Source organism: Salvelinus namaycush, chromosome 17, assembly GCF_016432855.1.
Source record: "Salvelinus namaycush isolate Seneca chromosome 17, SaNama_1.0, whole genome shotgun sequence".
NCBI lineage: Eukaryota > Metazoa > Chordata > Actinopteri > Salmoniformes > Salmonidae > Salvelinus > Salvelinus namaycush.
The window spans coordinates 19,832,488-19,853,364 of record NC_052323.1 but is presented as its reverse complement, the minus strand read 5'-3'; the positions used below and the strand labels follow the sequence as shown (position 1 = coordinate 19,853,364).

General features: G+C 42.3%; 1 protein-coding gene across 4 annotated transcripts in view; it reads right to left on the bottom strand.

Moving 5' to 3' along the window:
• Positions 1-202: 202 nt before the first annotated feature.
• The window catches only part of LOC120062407 (kelch-like protein 4), a 113,614-nt gene continuing 92,939 nt past the window's right edge, over positions 203-20,877 (bottom strand). For 2 of the 4 annotated variants that reach the window (XM_039012369.1, XM_039012367.1), the window contains 7 exons: positions 19,249-19,461; positions 12,097-12,283; positions 9,097-9,321; positions 7,551-7,713; positions 3,998-4,210; positions 1,136-1,307; positions 203-986 (listed from right to left, as the gene is read on the bottom strand). In XM_039012369.1, the coding sequence (XP_038868297.1) occupies positions 927-986; positions 1,136-1,307; positions 3,998-4,210; positions 7,551-7,713; positions 9,097-9,321; positions 12,097-12,283; positions 19,249-19,461 (1,233 nt within the window). In that variant the 3' untranslated portion in view covers positions 203-926. Of the gene's footprint in view, positions 987-1,135; positions 1,308-3,997; positions 4,211-6,667; positions 7,102-7,550; positions 7,714-9,096; positions 9,322-12,096; positions 12,284-19,248; positions 19,462-20,877 lie in introns of those variants that run through there. The other 2 variants (XM_039012368.1, XM_039012370.1) reach the window with 2 other exon arrangements.

Below are 20,877 nucleotides of genomic sequence, written 5' to 3'. Positions count from 1 at the left end.
AAAAATAACAAATGTTTCCTGAACTTTCTTATACCTATAGGGACAGACACTTCAGAACAAACTTCCTCTAGATGTTTAGGGGGGACTATCTGTTGTTCCACGTAGTGAATCTGTTATTCAATGTTTGTATTTGCTAATAGCAGTAAGGCCAAATAAAAATGTTAATCAAAAAACATTTTTACATAATTTTTTGATACTTCAAGGGGTCTTAAAATTCTAAATCAAATAGCTAAATGACCCTTGGTATGACCTTCTTAAAACAATTCCATATAGTTCAGTAGAACCCCCTCCACCTGCTTAGACAGGGCTTAGACTGTTCAGTGATAAAAAATAAGTGGTTATATACATGTAAAAAAAAAATACAAATGCTTCCTGATCATTCTTAAATCTCTCAGATATAGGGACTTCCTCTAGATTTTGTTTTGGGACTATCTGTTGTTCCATGTAGTGAATCTGTTATTCAATGCGTTTGTATTGGCTAATAGCAAGCCAAACAAAAATGTTCATCAAATAATGATTTTGTTATACTTCAATGGGTCGTAAAATCCCCCTCCCCTGGCTTAGACAGGGTTTCGACTCTTATGGGTTAAATGTAATTTCTTTCTTTCTATCATATGGAAAACATTATTTTCTGACAGACCATTTTAACAGAGCAACCATATCAACAAGAGTGTGGCAGAGTTTCCTACTTTTTTAACCACTACTATGCAGATTGTTGATCCGTAGATATGGTAAAGTACATTCTCATAATCAAAGAGAAAATCCTTGGACAATGAAAATCACTGTTGATAGAAACAATGGTTTGTGAGGAATGCAATATAGTTTTGCCTTTACAGTAGAAAAAACATATTCTCAACGACATCAGTGGTGACATCATAACCTGTTTCCTGTGTGGCGTTCCAGGGGGTTGTAGGGAGTTGTAGTCCTCAAGGTATTCTCACAACTACAACACAGGCTCCAGCCCTTCCGATGTTGAGATTGACCTCCTATTGGAGACATACAGTACAGGGTGATTAAAGGTCATACAGTCTGTATTAAAAATGGATTACAGTAAGGAATTGTGCCAGGCTATTGGAATTGAGAAATTATGGGTCGAAAAGCATTCTAAGAAAATCTAAGGAATAATTCAAGTTACCTCAGTCCATTCATTGTTCTGTGCATCATAGGACTCAACACTGTTCAGGTAAGATGTTCCGTCGTACCCTCCGACAGCGTATAGCCTGTCTCCTAGCAGACAGATACCTACAGCATCTCTGGGGACACTCAGAGAGGACACCGTGGTCCATGTGTCTGTTTTGGGATCATACCTGCAGTGACAGGAAATACAGGGATAAAGGGAAATACATGAAGAAGTGTAGTGAACACTGGGATATTTAAGAGATACAGAGCAAAGATTGAAGAACTGTAGTGAACACTGGGATATTTAAGAGATACAGAGAAAAGATTAAGCTTGTCCATGGATGAATTCAACAATATCTTGTGACTTTTTTTAATGTTGTTTTCAATTTAATTGTTTTGACAAGATGGTATTCTATTCATTGATAGGGTCACATGCAGTGTGTATCAGATACAGGTAGATTTTTTACAGAATAGCCAGCAGAGGGTGACAGAAGCCAGATAATCACACTGCTAAAACCAACTACCATGGAAAGAATGACGTGTCTTGGGTTTGCCCTGTACATGCAGACAGACAGAGACAATGGCCACGTTTGAGAGCATCAAAACTGTGATGCATCGTGTGTAAATTGTGACTGACTGACTGATCTACAAAATAATAATGAGTAGTTATTTATGATGCAACGTTTTTTTTGTGCATCGGTCTGTCGGCAGTCGCCTGCACCGTCAGCTGCAATTTCAAACAAACCCAATGGGCGCGTTCGAGATTGCAGCCGACTTTAAAGGCGAGTTGAGACTGACTGGTGACAAATCACCTGGCATCAAAATGAACTACTCAGTCTTATATTACCCATGATACATCACAGTTTTAATGCTCTCGAACACGGCCAAAGTCTCAGAAAAGCACCTCAAACACACCCACAACCTAAAAAGTCTCTGTGTCTCCATAGCTATAGCTAAACTTCATCGTCATAAAATCCATGAGTCTATAACAAGACAGTTGGAAAAAACGATGTTGCCTTTTTTTTGTTGCTCTAGTACAGTACTGACATAGGCTACATTCTGATTCTCTGCCCTCCTCCACAAAGGGTGCACTTCCATTTCTGTCATGGATTTAAAAGCATTAGATTGGTGTAAGCCTTGGCTAGAGGGAGTGTCCACCATTGTTGAATGCATTTCAGGAAGTGTGCAAGTCCCAAGAATCGAAACGCAGCCTTACTGTAGACTAAAGCAGTGTGTTTTTACCTCTCTACTCAGTCTGGGAGTCTGGGAGCAGTGTGTTTTGACCTCTCTACTCAGTCTGGGAGTCTGGGAGCAGTGTGTTTTGACCTCTCTACTCAGTCTGGGAGTCTGGGAGTCTGGGAGCAGTGTGTTTTGACCTCTACTCAGTCTGAGAGTCTGGGAGCAGTGTGTTTTTACCTCTCTACTCAGTCTGAGAGTCTGGGAGCAGTGTGTTTTTACCTCTCTACTCAGTCTGGGAGTCTGGGAGCAGTGTGTTTTTACCTCTCTACTCAGTCTGGGAGTCTGGGAGCAGTGTGTTTTTACCTCTCTACTCAGTCTGGGAGTCTGGGAGCAGTGTGTTTTTACCTCTCTACTCAGTCTGAGAGTCTGGGAGCAGTGTGTTTTTACCTCTCTACACAGTCTGGGAGTCTGGGAGCAGTGTGTTTTTACCTCTCTACACAGTCTGGGAGTCTGGGAGCAGTGTGTTTTTATCTCTCTACTCAGTCTGGGAGTCTGGGAGCAGTGTGTTTTTACCTCTCTACTCAGTCTGGGAGCAGTGTGTTTTTACCTCTCTACTCAGTCTGGGAGTCTGGGAGCAGTGTGTTTTTACCTCTCTACTCAGTCTGGGAGTCTGGGAGCAGTGTGTTTTTACCTCTCTACTCAGTCTGGGAGTCTGGGAGCAGTGTGTTTTTACCTCTCTACTCAGTCTGAGAGTCTGGGAGCAGTGTGTTTTTACCTCTCTACTCAGTCTGAGAGTCTGGGAGCAGTGTGTTTTTACCTCTCTACTCAGTCTGAGAGTCTGGGAGCAGTGTGTTTTTACCTCTCTACACAGTCTGGGAGTCTGGGAGCAGTGTGTTTTTACCTCTCTACTCAGTCTGAGAGTCTGGGAGCAGTGTGTTTTTACCTCTCTACTCAGTCTGAGAGTCTGGGAGAAGTGTGTTTTTACCTCTCTACTCAGTCTGAGAGTCTGGGAGCAGTGTGTTTTTACCTCTCTACTCAGTCTGGGAGTCGGGGAGCAGTGTGTTTTTACCTCTCTACTCAGTCTGGGAGTCTGGGAGCAGTGTGTTTTTACCTCTCTACACAGTCTGAGAGTCTGGGAGCAGTGTGTTTTTACCTCTCTACACAGTCTGAGAGTCTGGGAGCAGTGTGTTTTTACCTCTCTACACAGTCTGAGAGTCTGGGAGCAGTGTGTTTTTACCTCTCTACACAGTCTGAGAGTCTGGGAGCAGTGTGTTTTTACCTCTCTACTCAGTCTGGGAGTCTGGGAGCAGTGTGTTTTTACCTCTCTACTCAGTCTGGGAGTCTGGGAGCAGTGTGTTTTTACCTCTCTACTCAGTCTGGGAGTCTGGGAGCAGTGTGTTTTTACCTCTCTACTCAGTCTGGGAGTCTGGGAGCAGTGTGTTTTTACCTCTCTACACAGTCTGGGAGTCTGGGAGCAGTGTATTTTTACCTCTCTACTCAGTCTGGGAGTCTGGGAGCAGTGTGTTTTTACCTCTCTACTCAGTCTGGGAGTCTGGGAGCAGTGTGTTTTTACCTCTCTACACAGTCTGGGAGTCTGGGAGCAGTGTATTTTTACCTCTCTACTCAGTCTGGGAGTCTGGGAGCAGTGTGTTTTTACCTCTCTACACAGTCTGAGAGTCTGGGAGCAGTGTTTTTTTACCTCTCTACACAGTCTGAGAGTCTGGAGCAGTGGTTGGACGCCGGGGCATCATGACCACCCACAGCGTAGAGGAAACTGTTGTACGTGGCCACACCCACCCCTCCTCTCCGCTTCGCCATGGGGGCACACATACTCCACTTGTTGGTGTGTGGATCAAAGCATTCCATCGACCGCAGACACGAGCTCCCATCCCGACCGCCAACTGCAAACAATCTGTAAGGACAATAAAAGCGTTACAAATCTGACTTTGGATGCTGCTCAGAAATGATGCTCATTTCTCTTCAAGAAATGTTGTGTCGGTCATTCCTAGAAAGTATTGTCTTTTAAGGGAGGGAGAATCCCAGGTTTCCTTTGCAGAGAGGGGTGGAGAAACATCTTCCTTAGCAGAGAGGGGTGGAGAAACATCTTCCTTAGCAGAGAGGGGTGGAGGGGGTGGAGAAACATCTTCCTTAGCAGAGAGGTATGGAGGGGTGGAGAAACATATTCCTTAGCAGAGAGGTATGGAGGGGTGGAGAAACATCTTCCTTAGCAGAGAGGGATGGAGGGGTGGAGAAACATCTTCCTTAGCAGAGAGTGGTGGAGGGGTGGAGAAACATCTTCCTTAGCAGAGAGGTATGGAGGGGTGGAGAAACATCTTCCTTAGCAGAGAGGGGTGGAGAAACATCTTCCTTTGCAGAGAGGGGTGGAGAAACATCTTCCTTTGCAGAGAGGGGTGGAGGGGTGGAGAAACATCTTCCTTAGCAGAGAGGGGTGGAGAAACATCTTCCTTTGCAGAGAGGGGTGGAGGGGTGGAGAAACATCTTCCTTAGCAGAGAGGGGTGGATAGGGTGGAGAAACATCTTCCTTTGCAGAGAGGTATGGAGGGGTGGAGAAACATCTTCCTTAGCAGAGAGGGGTGGAGAAACATCTTCCTTAGCAGAGAGGGGTGGAAGGGGTGGAGAAACATCTTCCTTTGCAGAGAGGGGTGGAAGGGGTGGAGAAACATCTTCCTTAGCAGAGATGGATGAAGGGGTGGAGAAACATCTTCCTTAGCAGAGAGGGATGGAGAGATGGAGAAACATCTTCCATAGCAGAGTGGGATGAAGGGGTGGAGAAACATCTTCCTTAGCAGAGAGGGAGGGAGGGGTGGAGAAACATCTTCCTTTGCAGAGAGGGATGGAAGGGGTGGAGAAACATCTTCCTTAGCAGAGAGGGGTGGAGAAACATCTTCCTTAGCAGAGAGGGATGGAGAAACATCTTCCTTAGCAGAGAGGGATGGAGAAACATCTTCCTTTGCAGAGAGGTATGGAGGGGTGGAGAAACATATTCCTTAGCAGAGAGGTATGGAGGGGTGGAGAAACATATTCCTTAGCAGAGAGGTATGGAGGGGTGGAGAAACATATTCCTTAGCAGAGAGGAATGGAGGGGTGGAGAAACATCTTCCTTTGCAGAGAGGAATGGAGGGGTGGAAAAACATCTTCCTTAGCAGAGAGGGGTGGAGAAACATCTTCCTTAGCAGAGAGGGGTGGAGAAACATCTTCCTTTGCAGAGTGGGATGGAGGGGTGGAGAAACATATTCCTTAGCAGAGATGGATGGAGGGGTGGAGAAACATCTTCCTTAGCAGAGAGGGGTGGAGGGGTAGAGAAACATCTTCCTTAGCAGAGAGGGGTGGAGAAACATCTTCCTTAGCAGAGAGGGGTGGAGAAACATCTTCCTTAGCAGAGAGGGGTGGAGGGGTGGAGAAACATATTCCTTAGCAGAGAGGTATGGAGGGGTGGAGAAACATATTCCTTAGCAGAGAGGTATGGAGGGGTGGAGAAACATATTCCTTAGCAGAGAGGTATGGAGGGGTGGAGAAACATATTCCTTAGCAGAGAGGTATGGAGGGGTGGAGAAACATATTCCTTAGCAGAGAGGTATGGAGGGGTGGAGAAACATATTCCTTAGCAGAGAGGTATGGAGGGGTGGAGAAACATATTCCTTAGCAGAGAGGAATGGAGGGGTGGAGAAACATATTCCTTAGCAGAGTGGGATGGAGGGGTGGAGAAACATCTTCCTTAGCAGAGATGGATGGAGGGGTGGAGAAACATCTTCCTTAGCAGAGAGGGGTGGAGGGGTAGAGAAACATCTTCCTTAGCAGAGAGGGGTGGAGGGGTGGAGAAACATCTTCCTTTGCAGAGAGGGGTGGAGAAACATATTCCTTAGCAGAGAGGGGTGGAGGGGTGGAGAAACATATTCCTTTGCAGAGAGGGGTGGAGAAACATCTTCCTTAGCAGAGAGGGATGGAGGGGTGGAGAAACATCTTCCTTTGCAGAGAGGGATGGAGGGGTGGAGAAACATCTTCCTTTGCAGAGAGGGATGGAGAAACATCTTCCTTAGCAGAGAGGGGTGGAGAAACATCTTCCTTAGCAGAGAGGGGTGGAGGGGTGGAGAAACATCTTCCATAGCAGAGTGGGATGGAGGGGTGGAGAAACATCTTCCTTAGCAGAGAGGAATGGAGGGGTGGAGAAACATCTTCCTTAGCAGAGAGGTATGGAGGGGTGGAGAAACATCTTCCTTAGCAGAGAGGAATGGAGGGGTGGAGAAACATCTTCCTTTGCAGAGAGGGATGGAGGGGTGGAGAAACATCTTCCTTAGCAGAGAGGGGTGGAGGGGTGGAGAAACATCTTCCTTAGCAGAGAGGGGTGGAGGGGTGGAGAAACATCTTCCTTAGCAGAGAGGGATGGAGGGGTGGAGAAACATCTTCCTTAGCAGAGAGGGATGGAGAAACATCTTCCTTAGCAGAGAGGGGTGGAAGGGGTGGAGAAACATCCTCCTTAGCAGAGAGGGGTGGAAGGGGTGGAGAAACATCTTCCTTAGCAGAGAGGGGTGGAAGGGGCGGAGAAACATCTTCCTTAGCAGAGAGGGATGGAGAAACATCTTCCTTAGCAGAGAGGGGTGGAGGGGTGGAGAAACATCTTCCTTAGCAGAGAGGGATGGAGGGGTGGAGAAACATCTTCCTTAGCAGAGAGGAATGGAGGGGTGGAGAAACATCTTCCTTAGCAGAGAGGGGCGGGGGTTGTGGATTTATTTTTGCTTCCTTAGTAGAGAAGAGTGGAGGCTTGTAGAAATGTCTTCCATAGACCTAGCAGAGAGGGATGAAGGGTTGTAGAAACATATTCTTTCCTTAAGAGGAGAGAGATGGAGGATTGTAGAAAAGTTTTCCTTCCTTGTTTTCTATTTTTCACCCAGATGCAGGAAGAAAATCTAAAAAGGTTTTATAGAGTGAAAACACACCGCAAGACAGTACTTTGTTGTCTGCCATTATGTAACGTAGAGCTGTTGTAGTCTAGGCCCAGGCTTACACACAAAGAAAAGCCTTCTTGTTTTTATACGAAAATTAGACCTTAACCAAAATGTGTTACATAACAAGAAACATAAATTAGTTTTCCTGTTGTGCTCATTATTAGCTTCTAGTGTGTATATACGTAAGAAATTATCTTTTCATTTTGTGCCTTATGTCATAAGATAAGCTTGTGTTTTAGTTACAACTGTTACTGTATGCTGTCATAATGTTTTAGTACGGACACTTACTTTCCGTTGAGTGCGGTGACTCCCATAGTGCTGCGTGGCGTGGACATGCTGGCCACGTAGTTCCACTGTTTAGCCTGGGGGTCCCACCTCTCCACTGTATTCAGGTAACTCCATCCATCATGGCCACCGACTGCATACATGGGGCCCTCCAACACTGTTATACCTGGAGAGTTAGAAAGAAGAGGGAACCATCAACCAGAGCGTACTCTGTCTGTCTGTGTGTGTGTGTGTCTGTGTGTGTGTGTGTGTGTGTGTGTGTGTGTGTGTGTGTGTGTGTGTGTGTGTGTGTGTGTGTGTGTGTGTGTGTGTGTGTGTGTGTGTGTGTGTGTGTGTGTGTGTGTGTGCGTGCGAGTGTGTGTGAGTGAGTGCGTGCGTGTGTGTGCGTCCGTGCGTCCGTGCATGCGTGCGTGCGTGTGAGTGTGTCCGTGTGTGTGCGTCCGTGCGTCCGTGTGAGTGTGTGCGTCCGTGTGTGTGCGTCCGTGTGTGCGTCCGTGTGAGTGTGTGCGTCCGTGTGTGTGCGTCCGTGCGTCCGTGTGTGTGTGTAAGATGCTCAACCAGAGGCATCGACCACGATGCTCATTCCAGAACAGCTGAAGTGCTGTTAGATGAGTCACCGTTGGGTGGAACTGAACACTCAACAAATGTAGTCTATTCTATTCTCTTAAAACAGACCTGGGTTCTAGTACTATTTTAAATCATTTAAAAAACTATATCATTTCCCGTTTGATTGGTTTAATGGAACCAATACAATAGCCCCAAAACTACAAAACCGTCCATCCAGCATCAGGCAGGCTAGGGCAAACGTAGTATTAGAAAGATTTCAAATAGTACTTGAACCCAAGTCTGTTCTCCAAACAGGATATAAAACAACTGTGTTATTGCTGTGGGGTCACAGAGGGGAATGGTTTTCCAACAACAATGAATATAGGATGTTACTGTACAACACAATAAATGGATTTATATAATGGCTGGTAATGTTTCAGGTTTAGAGTACAACATTATTCTGAAGGGAACATCACCTGTAAACATTCCGTATGAATAAAAGTTCAACTGAAATGGCCGTTTTAAAAAAAACAGTTATTGTTGATTTGAAATATGAATAAGTAGTTCCTTCTTTTCTGAATGCACACAGCAGGACGTAGCCTTAGCAGGGAGGCTACGTAGCTCCTCACATCTTCACAGTTAAACCGTGCTCACCGCAAGCAAAGTATGAGAGCTATCTGCTACAGCCCAGATCAAAGGAGACTAGGTAATACTGTTCACTGTAATCTCTGGGGCAAACGTGTTCACCCATATCTCAGAAAAGCTAACCACAGACAAGTGAGATGAATACTTGACTACATCGCCTCAGTTCACAGCCATAGACCTATTTCAACTGTGAATCAAACCACTCCTCTGATATGAAACATATGAGAAACGGCCAGGGAAAAGAGACAATCAGAGCAGGCGTACGGTAGCCTGCCAAGGTTTTACATAGTAACACCTCGTGCTACAATAGTATAGGTATGAAATGTAATTGTTTTTGTTTTTTTTACAGTAAACCCACCGAGTCCGTGTCTGTGTGTAGACATGGGAGGCATGGTGGACCAGACATTGTTGAAAGGGTTGTAACACTCCACCATGTTGGATGTCTTCAGCCCGTCTCGGCCCCCCACCACGTACAGCTTGTCGTCGATCACTGCCACCCCGAACTGCAGCCTCCGGCCGTTCATCACCCCCACCTGGGTCCATGTGTTGGTCCGCAGGTCATACTTCTCTATGGTCGTAGATCCTATAGGAACAGACAAGGAGATCTATAGATCCTATAGGAACAGACAAGGAGATCTATAGATCCTATAGGAACAGACAAGGAGCTCTATAGATCCTATAGGAACAGACAAGGAGATCTATAGATCCTATAGGAACAGACAAGGAGATCTATAGATCCTATAGGAACAGACAAGGAGATCTATAGATCCTATAGGAACAGACAAGGAGATCTATAGATCCTATAGGAACAGATAAGGAGCTCTATAGATCCTATAGGAACAGACAAGGAGCTCTATAGATCCTATAGGAACAGACAAGGAGATCTATAGATCTATAGGAACATACAAGGAGATTTATAGATCCTATAGGAACATACAAGGAGCTCTATAGATCCTATAGGAACAGACAAGGAGATCTATAGATCCTATAGGAACAGACAAGGAGATCTATAGATCCTATAGGAACAGACAAGGAGATCTATAGATCCTATAGGAACAGACAAGGAGATCTATAGATCCTATAGGAACATACAAGGAGATCTATAGATCATATAGGAACATACAAGGAGATCTATAGATCCTATAGGAACATACAAGGAGATCGATAGATCCTATAGGAACAGACAAGGAGATTTATAGATCCTATAGGAACAGACAAGGAGCTCTATAGATCCTATAGGAACATACAAGGAGATCTATAGATCCTATAGGAACATACAAGGAGATCTATAGATCCTATAGGAACAGACAAGGAGCTCTATAGATCCTATAGGAACAGACAAGGAGATCTATAGATCCTATAGGAACAGACAAGGAGATCTATAGATCCTATAGGAACATACAAGGAGATCTATAGATCCTATAGGAACAGACAAGGAGATCTATAGATCCTATAGGAACATACAAGGAGATCTATAGATCATATAGGAACATACAAGGAGATCTATAGATCCTATAGGAACAGACAAAGAGATCTATAGATCATATAGGAACAGACAAGGAAATGTATAGATCCTATAGGAACATACAAGGAGATCTATAGATCCTATAGGAACAGACAAGGAGATCTATAGATCCTATAGGAACATACAAGGAGATCTATAGATCCTATAGGAACAGACAAGGAGATCTATAGATCCTATAGGAACATACAAGGAGATCTATAGATCATATAGGAACATACAAGGAGATCTATAGATCCTATAGGAACAGACAAAGAGATCTATAGATCATATAGGAACAGACAAGGAAATGTATAGATCCTATAGGAACATACAAGGAGATCTATAGATCCTATAGGAACATACAAGGAGATCTATAGATCCTATAGGAACAGACAAGGAGATTTATAGATCCTATAGGAACAGACAAGGAGCTCTATAGATCCTATAGGAACATACAAGGAGATCTATAGATCCTATAGGAACATACAAGGAGATCTATAGATCCTATAGGAACAGACAAGAAGATCTATAGATCCTATAGGAACATACAAGGAGATCTATAGATCCTATAGGAACATACAAGGAGATCTATAGATCCAATAGGAACAGACAAGGAGATCTATAGATCCTATAGGAACATACAAGGAGATCTATAGATCATATAGGAACATACAAGGAGATCTATAGATCCTATAGGAACAGACAAAGAGATCTATAGATCATATAGGAACAGACAAGGAAATGTATAGATCCTATAGGAACATACAAGGAGATCTATAGATCATATAGGAACAGACAAGGACGATGTTGACGACTTCAGGTGACCCCCCCCCCCCCCCCCCCCCCAAAAAGTGTATTTGTCACATACGCCAAATACAACAGGTGTAGACTTTACCGTGAAATGCGTTGTCCTAAACCAACAAAACAGTTCAAGAAATAGAGTTTAGAAAATATTTACTAAATAAACTAAAGTAAAAAATTAAAATAAAAAGTAACACAATAAAATAGCAATAAGGAGGCTATATACAGAGGGTACCGGTATTGAGTCAATGTGCAGGGGTTAAAGGTCAGTCGAGGTCATTTGGTAAAGTGTCTATGAATAGATAAGATACTGCAGTAGCAGCAGTGTAAAAACAAAGGGGGGGGGGGGTCAATGTAAATAGTCCGGGGGGGCATTTGATGATTTGTTCAGGGTAAGCAGGTTTAAGGAGGTTTAGCATTGAATTATAATCTGTTCTGATTCCTATTACCCTCCATATCTATCAAAGTGTTTGATTAAACACCTACGTTTTAATATATTGTGTTTCTCTAACACACTTTGTAATGTGTTCTATTGACTGTATATCTAAACTGTATAGGATCCATTTTAGTATCAGATAAATGAATAGTAGTAGTCCGTGGAATGAAAGGGTTAACCTCCGTCGTGTGGATTGAGCTGCATTACATTAGTAGCCTAATAGACCTGAAGCCTGTAACAATAAAAGCGTCGCCGTGGTCGGGCGAGATCAACGGTGAAGTGACACGTTAGCGGGCATCCATCTTGGTAATGGGGCTCATTGATCAAAACCTGGTGGGCTTTTATTAATAGTAGCAAGCCATTAGGGTCCAATAGACATAATGGATTTACTGAGCTTTATGTCTCACACTGGGGCAAACTCCAACAAGACTACAGATGCACCTGAAATGGCACCCTATTCACTATATCGGGCTTTAGTCAAAAGTAGTGCACTGTATAAGGAGAAGGGTGCCATTTGGGACGCAAAACCCTATATAGGGCACTTCTTTTGACCAGAGCCCAATGGGCCTAGTGCACTATATACATTTAGGGAGTAGGGAATGCAGAGTATGTCTAACCCTTGGTAGCGTCCATGCCTCCCACAGCGTAGAGTACTCCTACAGTGGACTTCCTGGGTTTAGTCCTGGGGCTCTGGAACATGAGACGACGCTCCGGAAGCAGATGGTACTTCATGGCTTCCATTAGAAGCTTCTGGCATTCCAGGTCATCTGAGAACATTGTGTTGTTCTCCAGGTCAGCTAGGAGCTGGAAATTAAAGGGGAGTTCAGTTCAGTAAATCTGTATTATCCCCAAAGGGGCAATGGTGAGTGCAGCATAAAAAATACATAGGAAACAACACAACAAGAAAAATATATATAATTATTACATTGTATAAGCTAAATGTATGTCTTTCAACCAGGAAGCAGTATCAACATTCAACCAGGAAGCAGTAACCAGTAAGGGCCCATTGTCCCCTGGTCAAATGTAATGCACTATATAGGGAATAGGGTGCCATTTGTGATCAAGTCAATAATAACCTAGCGACCGCCCACTTGTGGAGGTAGACGAGGGTACCATTTGTGATAAAATCATTGATAAATTCTTTTTTCTATATCTTTAATAAGGGGTGGATCAGCTTTGCGGATTGTGGATAGATTGTTACTTCCTGCAATGTAAATGTCTACATCCTGTCTAATCCCCCATATATTTTTGGGGTAGCTACAGATGAAGCCGGGAGTTTACATACACCTTAGCCAAATACATTTAAACTCAGTTTTTCCACAGTTCCTGACATTTAATCATAGTAAAATTTCCCTGTCTAAGGTCAGTTAGAATCACCACTTGATTTTAAGAATGTGAAATGTCAGAATAATAGCAGAGAGAATTATTTATTTCAGCTTTTTATTTCTTTCATCACATTCCCAGTGGGTAAGAAGTTTACATACACTCAATTAGTATTTGGTAGCATTGCCTTTAAATGGTTTAACTTGGGTCAAACGTTTCGGGTAGCCTTCCACAAGCTTCCCACAATAAGTTGGGTGAATTTTGACCCATTCCTCCTGACAGAGTTGGTGTAACTGAGTCAGGTTTGTAGGCCTCCTTGCTCGCACACGCTTTTTCGGTTCTGCCCACCAAATTTTCTATAGGATTGAGGTCAGGGCTTTGTGATGGTCACTCCAATACCTTGACTTTGTTGTACTTAAGCCATTTTGCCACAACTTTGGAAGTATGCTTGGGGTCATTGTCCGTTTGGAAGACCCATTTGCGACCAAGCTTTAACTTCCTGACTGATGTCTTGAGATGTTGCTTCAATATATCCACATCATTTTCCTACCTCATGATGCCATCTATTTTGTGAAGAGCACCAGTCCTTCCTGCAGCAAAGCACCACCACAACATGATGCTGCCACCCCCGTGCTTCACGGTTGGGTTCTTCGGCTTGCAAGCCTCCCCCTTTTTCCTCCAAACATAACAATGGTCATTATGGCCAAACAGTTCTATTTTTGTTTCTTTTTTGACTAGAGGACATTTCTACAAAAACATTCTTTGTCCCCATGTGCAGCTGCAAACCATAGTCTGGCTTTTTTTATGGCGGTTTTGGAGCAGTGGCTTCTCTTCCTTGCTGAGCGGCCTTTCAGGTTATGCAGATATTACAGTCGTTTTACTGTGGATATAGATACTTTTGTACCCGTTTCCTCCAGCATCTTCACATGGTCCTTTGCTGTTGTTCTGGGATTGATTTGCACTTTTCGCACCAAAGTACGTTCATCTCTAGGAGACAGAACGCGTCTCCTTCCTGAGTGGTATGATGGCTGCTTGGTCCCATGGTGTTTATACTTGCGTACTATTGTTTGTACAGATGAACGTGGTACCTTCAGGCGTTTGGAAGTTGCTCCCAAGGATAAACCAGACTTGTGGAGGTCTACAATTTGTTTTCGGAGGTATTGCCTTTTTTGATTTTCCCATGATGTCAAGCAAAGAGGCACTGAGTTTGAAGGTAGGCCTTGAAATGCATCCACAGGTACACCTCCAATTGACTCAAATTATGTCAATTAGCCTATCAGAAGCTTCTAAAGCCATGACATCATTTTAAAGGAACAGTCAACAAACTTCTGACCCACTGGAATTGTGATACAGTGAATTATAAATGGAATAATCTGTCTGTAAACAATTGTTGAAAAAATTACTTGTGTCATGCACAAAGTAGATGTCCTAACCAACTTACAAAAACTACAGTTTGTAGTTTCTATTATTCTGACATTTCACATTCTTAAAATAAAGTGGTGATCCTAACTGACGTAAAACAGGGAATTTTTACTAGGATTAAATGTCAGGAATTGTGAGAAACTGAGTATAAATGTATTTGACTAAGGTGTATATAAACTTCCGACTTCAATTGTATATGCCAATTATGTGATGGTCCGACCGCATTCTGTCCCCTATCAACACTTTTTAAACTTTTGGTGCCAGAGAGAATGACAAGAAAGTAATCAAGATGACTAGCTTGATTAAGCCTCCGCCATGTATATCTCACTAGGTCAGGGTATTAAACCTCCTCCATGTATATCTCACTAGGTCAGGGTATTAAACCTCCGCCATGTATATCTTACTAGGTCAGGATATTAAACCTCCGCCATGTATATCTCACTAGGTCAGGATATTTAACCTCCGCCATGTATATCTCACTAGGTCAGGATATTAAACCTCCATGTATATCTCACTAGGTCAGGGTATTAAACCTTCTCCATGTATATCTCACTAGGTCAGGATATTAAACCTCCTCCATGTATATCTCGCTAGCTGAGGGTATTAAACCTCCGCCATGTATATCTTACTAGGTCAGGATATTAAACCTCCGCCATGTATATCTCACTAGGTCAGGATATTTAACCTCCGCCATGTATATCTCACTAGGTCAGGATATTAAACCTCCATGTATATCTCACTAGGTCAGGGTATTAAACCTTCTCCATGTATATCTCACTAGGTCAGGATATTAAACCTCCTCCATGTATATCTCACTAGGTCAGGATATTAAACCTCCTCCATGTATATCTCACTAGGTCAGGGTATTAAACCTCCTCCATGTACATCTCACCTAGGTCAGGATATTAAACCTCCTCCATGTATATCTCACTAGGTCAGGATATTAAACCTCCATGTATATCTCACTAGGTCAGGATATTAAACCTCCATGTATATCTCACTAGGTCAGGATATTAAACCTCCATGTATATCTCACTAGGTCAGGATATTAAACCTCCATGTATATCTCACTAGGTCAGGATATTAAACCTCCATGTATATCTCACTAGGTCAGGATATTAAACCTCCATGTATATCTCACTAGGTCAGGATATTAAACCTCCATGTATATCTCACTAGGTCAGGATATTAAACCTCATCTATGTATATCTCACTAGGTCAGGGTATTAAAGCCTCCATATATCCACTAGTTTCAATATATCCATGACATTCATGATTTCCATAAGTGCCGGAGGGTGATAGTTTGTAGTGTGATTTCCTTTACGGTCCATAGAGGTATTTAAAACCGTATTAAAATCTTCCACCATAACAATAGAGTGTTGCTTGTAGAGTTGATCAATTCTTATATATATTTTCAAAGAAGCTCGGATCATCATTATTTGGACCGTATAGGTTTGTTTATGTTCCAATAACATAATTAAAATCATCCATCTACCTTGAGGATATGTTTGGACAATTTGCACATTTGGATCAAAATTACTGTTAATTAATATCGTCACCCCTTTTGAATTTCTTTTCCCATGGGAGAAATATATTTGCCCCCCCAGTCCTTTTCCCACAGAATTTCATCTGTCCAGTGTCTGTGTTCTTCTGCCCATCTTAATCCTTTCTTTTTATTGGCCAGTCTGAGATATGGCTTTTTCTTTGCAACTCTTCGCCTCTTCACTGTTGATGTTGAGACTGGTGTTTTGCGGGTACTATTTAATGAAGCTGCCAGTTGAGGACTTGTGAGGCGTCTGTTTCCCAAACTAGACACTCTAATGTACTTGTCCTCTGGCTCAGTTGTGCACTGGGGCCTCCCACTCCTCTTTCTATTCTGGCTAGAGCCAGTTTGCTCTGTTCTGTGAATGGAGTAGTATACAGCGTTGTACAAGATCTTCCGTTTCTTGGCAATTTCTCGCATGGAATAGCCTTCATTTCTCAGATCAAGAATAGACTGACGAGTTTCAGAAGAAAAGTCTTTGTTTCTGGCCATTTTGAGCCTGTAATCGAACCCACAAAGGCTGATCCTCCAGATACTCAACTAGTCTAAAGAAGGCCAGTTTTATTGCTTCTTTAATCAGAGAAACAGTTTTCAGCTGTGCTAACATAATTGCAAAAGGGTTTTCTAATGATCAATCCGACCTTTTAAAATGATGTAGATATTCCTTAACAAATCAGCTGTTTCCAGCTACAATGGTAATTTACAACATGAACAATGTCTACACTGTATTTCTGATCAATTTGATGTTATTTTAATGGACAAAACAATGTTTTTTAAAAACAATTTTCTTTAAAAAATAAGGACATTTCTAAGTGACCCCAAACTTTTGAACGGTAGTGTGTATATATTAAAAAAATCCTATTTATCTTAATTTCCATAATATAGCTATTAATATTTGTAGTAATATAGGCATCTTATGTAAAGGATTTTTACCTCTTACCAGTCTCGACATTACCAGAATTACATTATGGCAAGCAATTATTATTAATTGTTTTTGCAAACAATTATTGTGATTATTTTAGCAAGCAATTATGGCAAGCAATTATTATTAATTATTTTTGCAAACAATTATTGTGATTCATACTATGTTGTCCCTAACATATTTTACTCTCTCGCAACAGTTGTGGGATGCACACACACACACACACACACACACACACACACACACACACACACACACACACACACACACACACACACACACACACACACACACACACACACACACACACACACACACACACACACACACACACACACTCAACCCCTTTCCCCCATAACAACCATAGACTCAGATTCTCAACAATTGCACCATCCCAGAGCCCAACTCAAGAAAGGTCTTGATTTACAAATGCATATACAGTTGCAGCTGTATGAGAAGGCCAGCAAAACTGAGCAAAAAAAAGGTAGAAATGGGGAGATTTGATTAACCATTGTTGCATCCTAGGTGATGGAGGTCAGATATACCCCTTTCCCCTGAAACACCCACATGGTTTCCCGTATTGACCATATTCTCTGGCATCTTCGTGCAGTCAGACCTTTGATTTTGTGCCACCAGGGCCACAATAATATGCCCCCTCTCTGAATGTCCGAGTGTGACCCCCTCCCCATGGGTTACTGCAGCTAGTGTAGCCAACAATGCCACTTCCTGGGTGGGGGCACCACACCGGAATGCCCACCGGCTAGGTACAAGGTCATCAAGGTTCTCATTAGCAGCTTTGAGAATTCCCTTGTATATGATGCTCTCCCAACAGGGGGCTCTGGCTCTGCAGGACCAACCCTGCCAGGCGGGGTCAGAATCTTGACGGGGCGGTGCTGCTCTAGAAGGTCTCTGACCACATTATGGCTGCATACAGGCAGCTTACAGCAGGCCCATAAAACAGATAGGGACTTCTCTTTAGTATCTGGGTCGTTCAGGTGGGTGTCTAGGGTTTAGGGTAGTGGACCGTTCCATCAAGATAGGACCATAAATAAATAAATTAGACTTTAGAATGTATTTTTAAAATGTAGTTCCCCATGATTGGACAATAAAATATATTTGATGTATAATTTATTTTAAAATGCAGTTCCACCATGATAGGACAATAAATAAATAAATCTATAAGATGTATAATTCATTTTAAAATGTATAACCCTCATCTGCACAACATTGAAAGCTCTCTCACAACCCCTGCTCACAGACATACATTGGTTCTGGGATATGCATCCGTTTCCTTTCTCACTCACTTAACGCCACATTTTCCCAAACACCATAAAACACACACCACACCATCCATCTCAATACATCCACACATACCCACATACTGAGCCTTCTGTCTGCTGTGTTTTTATCTCTGCCATGTTGAATTAGTGCTTTTGTGTTCCAATTATCTTTGAAGATAGATAGAAAAGCTATATATGTTTTGGTATCATTGCAATTCATACCATGGCTAGTATTGTTTGTTTCACTATTTGCCTCTATAAGAACTTTGTAATTTTTGGAATAGACATGGAGTGGTCTTTGTGTCTCTGAACAATTGGTTATCAATATATAGTTTATCGACTACTAGAGCTACTCTTTCCCCTTTCAATCTATTTTCCTTGAATATTGGATATAGAACTACAGACCGCCGTTCTGTAATTTCCTCCAGGAACTGATCATTCATGCCTATTTTCGTGCCAGAAAGTCTTTTACCCAGGCTTTTAACCAATATTTTATCTTTAAAGAAAGCTAATTTTGCAACGATTGGGCGTTCATACCTCTGCCTTCTCTGTCCGAAGCGGTGTACACGTTCGAGTTGGATTTTGTCGATAGCTTCACGTGGGATCTGAAGATCTGTAAGGAGGAACTCTCTAACTACAGATTCAGGAACTTCTCCTTCTTTCTCTTGGATACCAGTAAGTACCAGATTCTCTCTGATGGATCTCGTCTGTATGTCAAGTAAGGCTTCTCTCAGAACGATGTTCTCCTTTTTAAGTTCATTAACTTTGGTTTCAATCTTATTGAGTGTCCCTTTTAGCTTGTTTGTGTCTTTCTCCAATGTCGCAGGTTTTTCATCACTCATCTCGAGGCTCCCCTTCAACTCTTTTATATCCTTACTGACTAATTCAACTATACCCAGTTTGTCATTTATTGATTTTAACAGATCGGTTTCGACCTTTACCATTCTTGGTGGTGAAAAGATTAAATTGTCTGTGTCTGTCGAAGAATCACGTTTTCGTTTTGAAATAGGTTCCCCTCTCTTACTCTCCGTCATCTTTTGGTGTTGCTTGTTTTCATAATATTTGTCGATATATTTGTCTAGCCTTATAATTTGTTTTGTGTTGTTATCCAGATTGAAGGTTATCACCCACCAGATTGTGAAGTGTCCTCTATTTAGTCTAACTTACCGATATTGAATATTATGTTTTTATCTTGAGGTGAGCTACACTGCTGTGTTCAGTCCACCATCTTTTCCAGTCTAGTTTTGATGAAGTCATTGATAATCTACTGACTGCCCACCTGTGGAGGCAGAAGTGGCAGGCGGATGTAGGCCAGGAGAACCCCAAGGTCCTGCTGGCGATGTTGAACATCGAACCGCACCCACGTCATCAGAGCCTGGAAGATGGTCTCCTCATCTGGTACGTTTATGTCGTCACTGGCCAAGAGTTTGACGATCTCAGCAGTAGGAAGCAGGAGAAACTCCTGGTTCTGAATCACCTCTAGGAAGTGCTCCTGAAACAGGGATGTGACAGGGAGGAGGACTTACTGGAAAAGGGAAAATACTGCAACCCAACCTTACAGATGACGGTCGCCAAAACGCTGGGCTCGTTTTCATCTGGAGGTTGGGTTGCAAAATACTTACATCCAATTTTCAGGTGCTCTCTGGATAGAAAATACAATTAATAAATGAAAGAAGATATTACTTATTGCATGTAGAAATTAGTCATTCATTGGGTAAATAAGTAGATTCGGTAGAGAAATCGGTTACGTAGATCTAGTGTAAACGTCTTACCAGTAGATGGTTTAACTGTGTTAATTACAACAACCAATACATTTTCTATATATTGAAATCAGGAGTATAATTATACATTCTCGGAGAACAGTATTAAGAAACATCCTGAGCTGTCTGTCTCAGGAGCTAGATATACAGTCAATATATGCCTCATTTGTTTCTCGGTTGATTGATTCTCAGTATTTGACTGACACAGGAAAGAATCAGTGGATAAATCGGGCGGTGAACTTATTTAAACAAAATGAACAACACATTATAACATCAATGTTGCTAACATGGGCCAACATGACAGCTAAGCCACAGAGGGCAAGGGGAAAGGGGGATATTGAGTCAGTTGTACACCTGAATGCATTCAACTGAAAAGTGTCTTCCGCACTTACCACAGATTAATCATGTTGCCAGATCTCTATGCTAGCTGAGAACATAGTGACAACACACTGCCAGAAATGTAATTAATAAAAATCATTGCATAGCAAGTGATTAACTGTGGTCTTAAACTTAGTCGGTATGAGGTCAAATACACAGTAACAGTCACATTGGGGCTAGTTTAGAAAATAGAGAGTATGTTCAATCTGGAGCTCGCTATACACCTTTATATAGATTCAACTTCCATTTGTTGGCCATCATCCCGTGCAATACGTATATATATACAGTATGGCTTTGTGTGATTGCCTCTACGAGCCTTTTCAAGGACTCTCTCTGGATAATATCATTATAGAGATTATTCTATATAAAAGCCCTTTGTGCTGCTCTGTAATGTTCAACATAACAGGGAACAAGACCCTGAGCTGTTCTTTATTGCACCAGCAAGAATAAACGTTGACACATTTAACATTGCTTTGGGGCAAGTGCCTAACAATTATGAAAAAACAAGCATGCTATTGATCATTAATCTGTTACAAATTATAGTTGGCTCACAGAATCATGAGTCTTGGTTTAGGATCTTAGCAGTGATAAGCCTAATGAAATGAGTCTCCTTCATTGATCTGTTCTGGTAATTCAGAAGGAGAGATCCTATTTCCTACACACTGTAGGAACATCTATACCAATGTTTGACATTGGTATAGATTAATTATTTGTAATTACCATCAGCCAGAATGCTGACAACAAATTGAATACATGAATTATACTAGCTA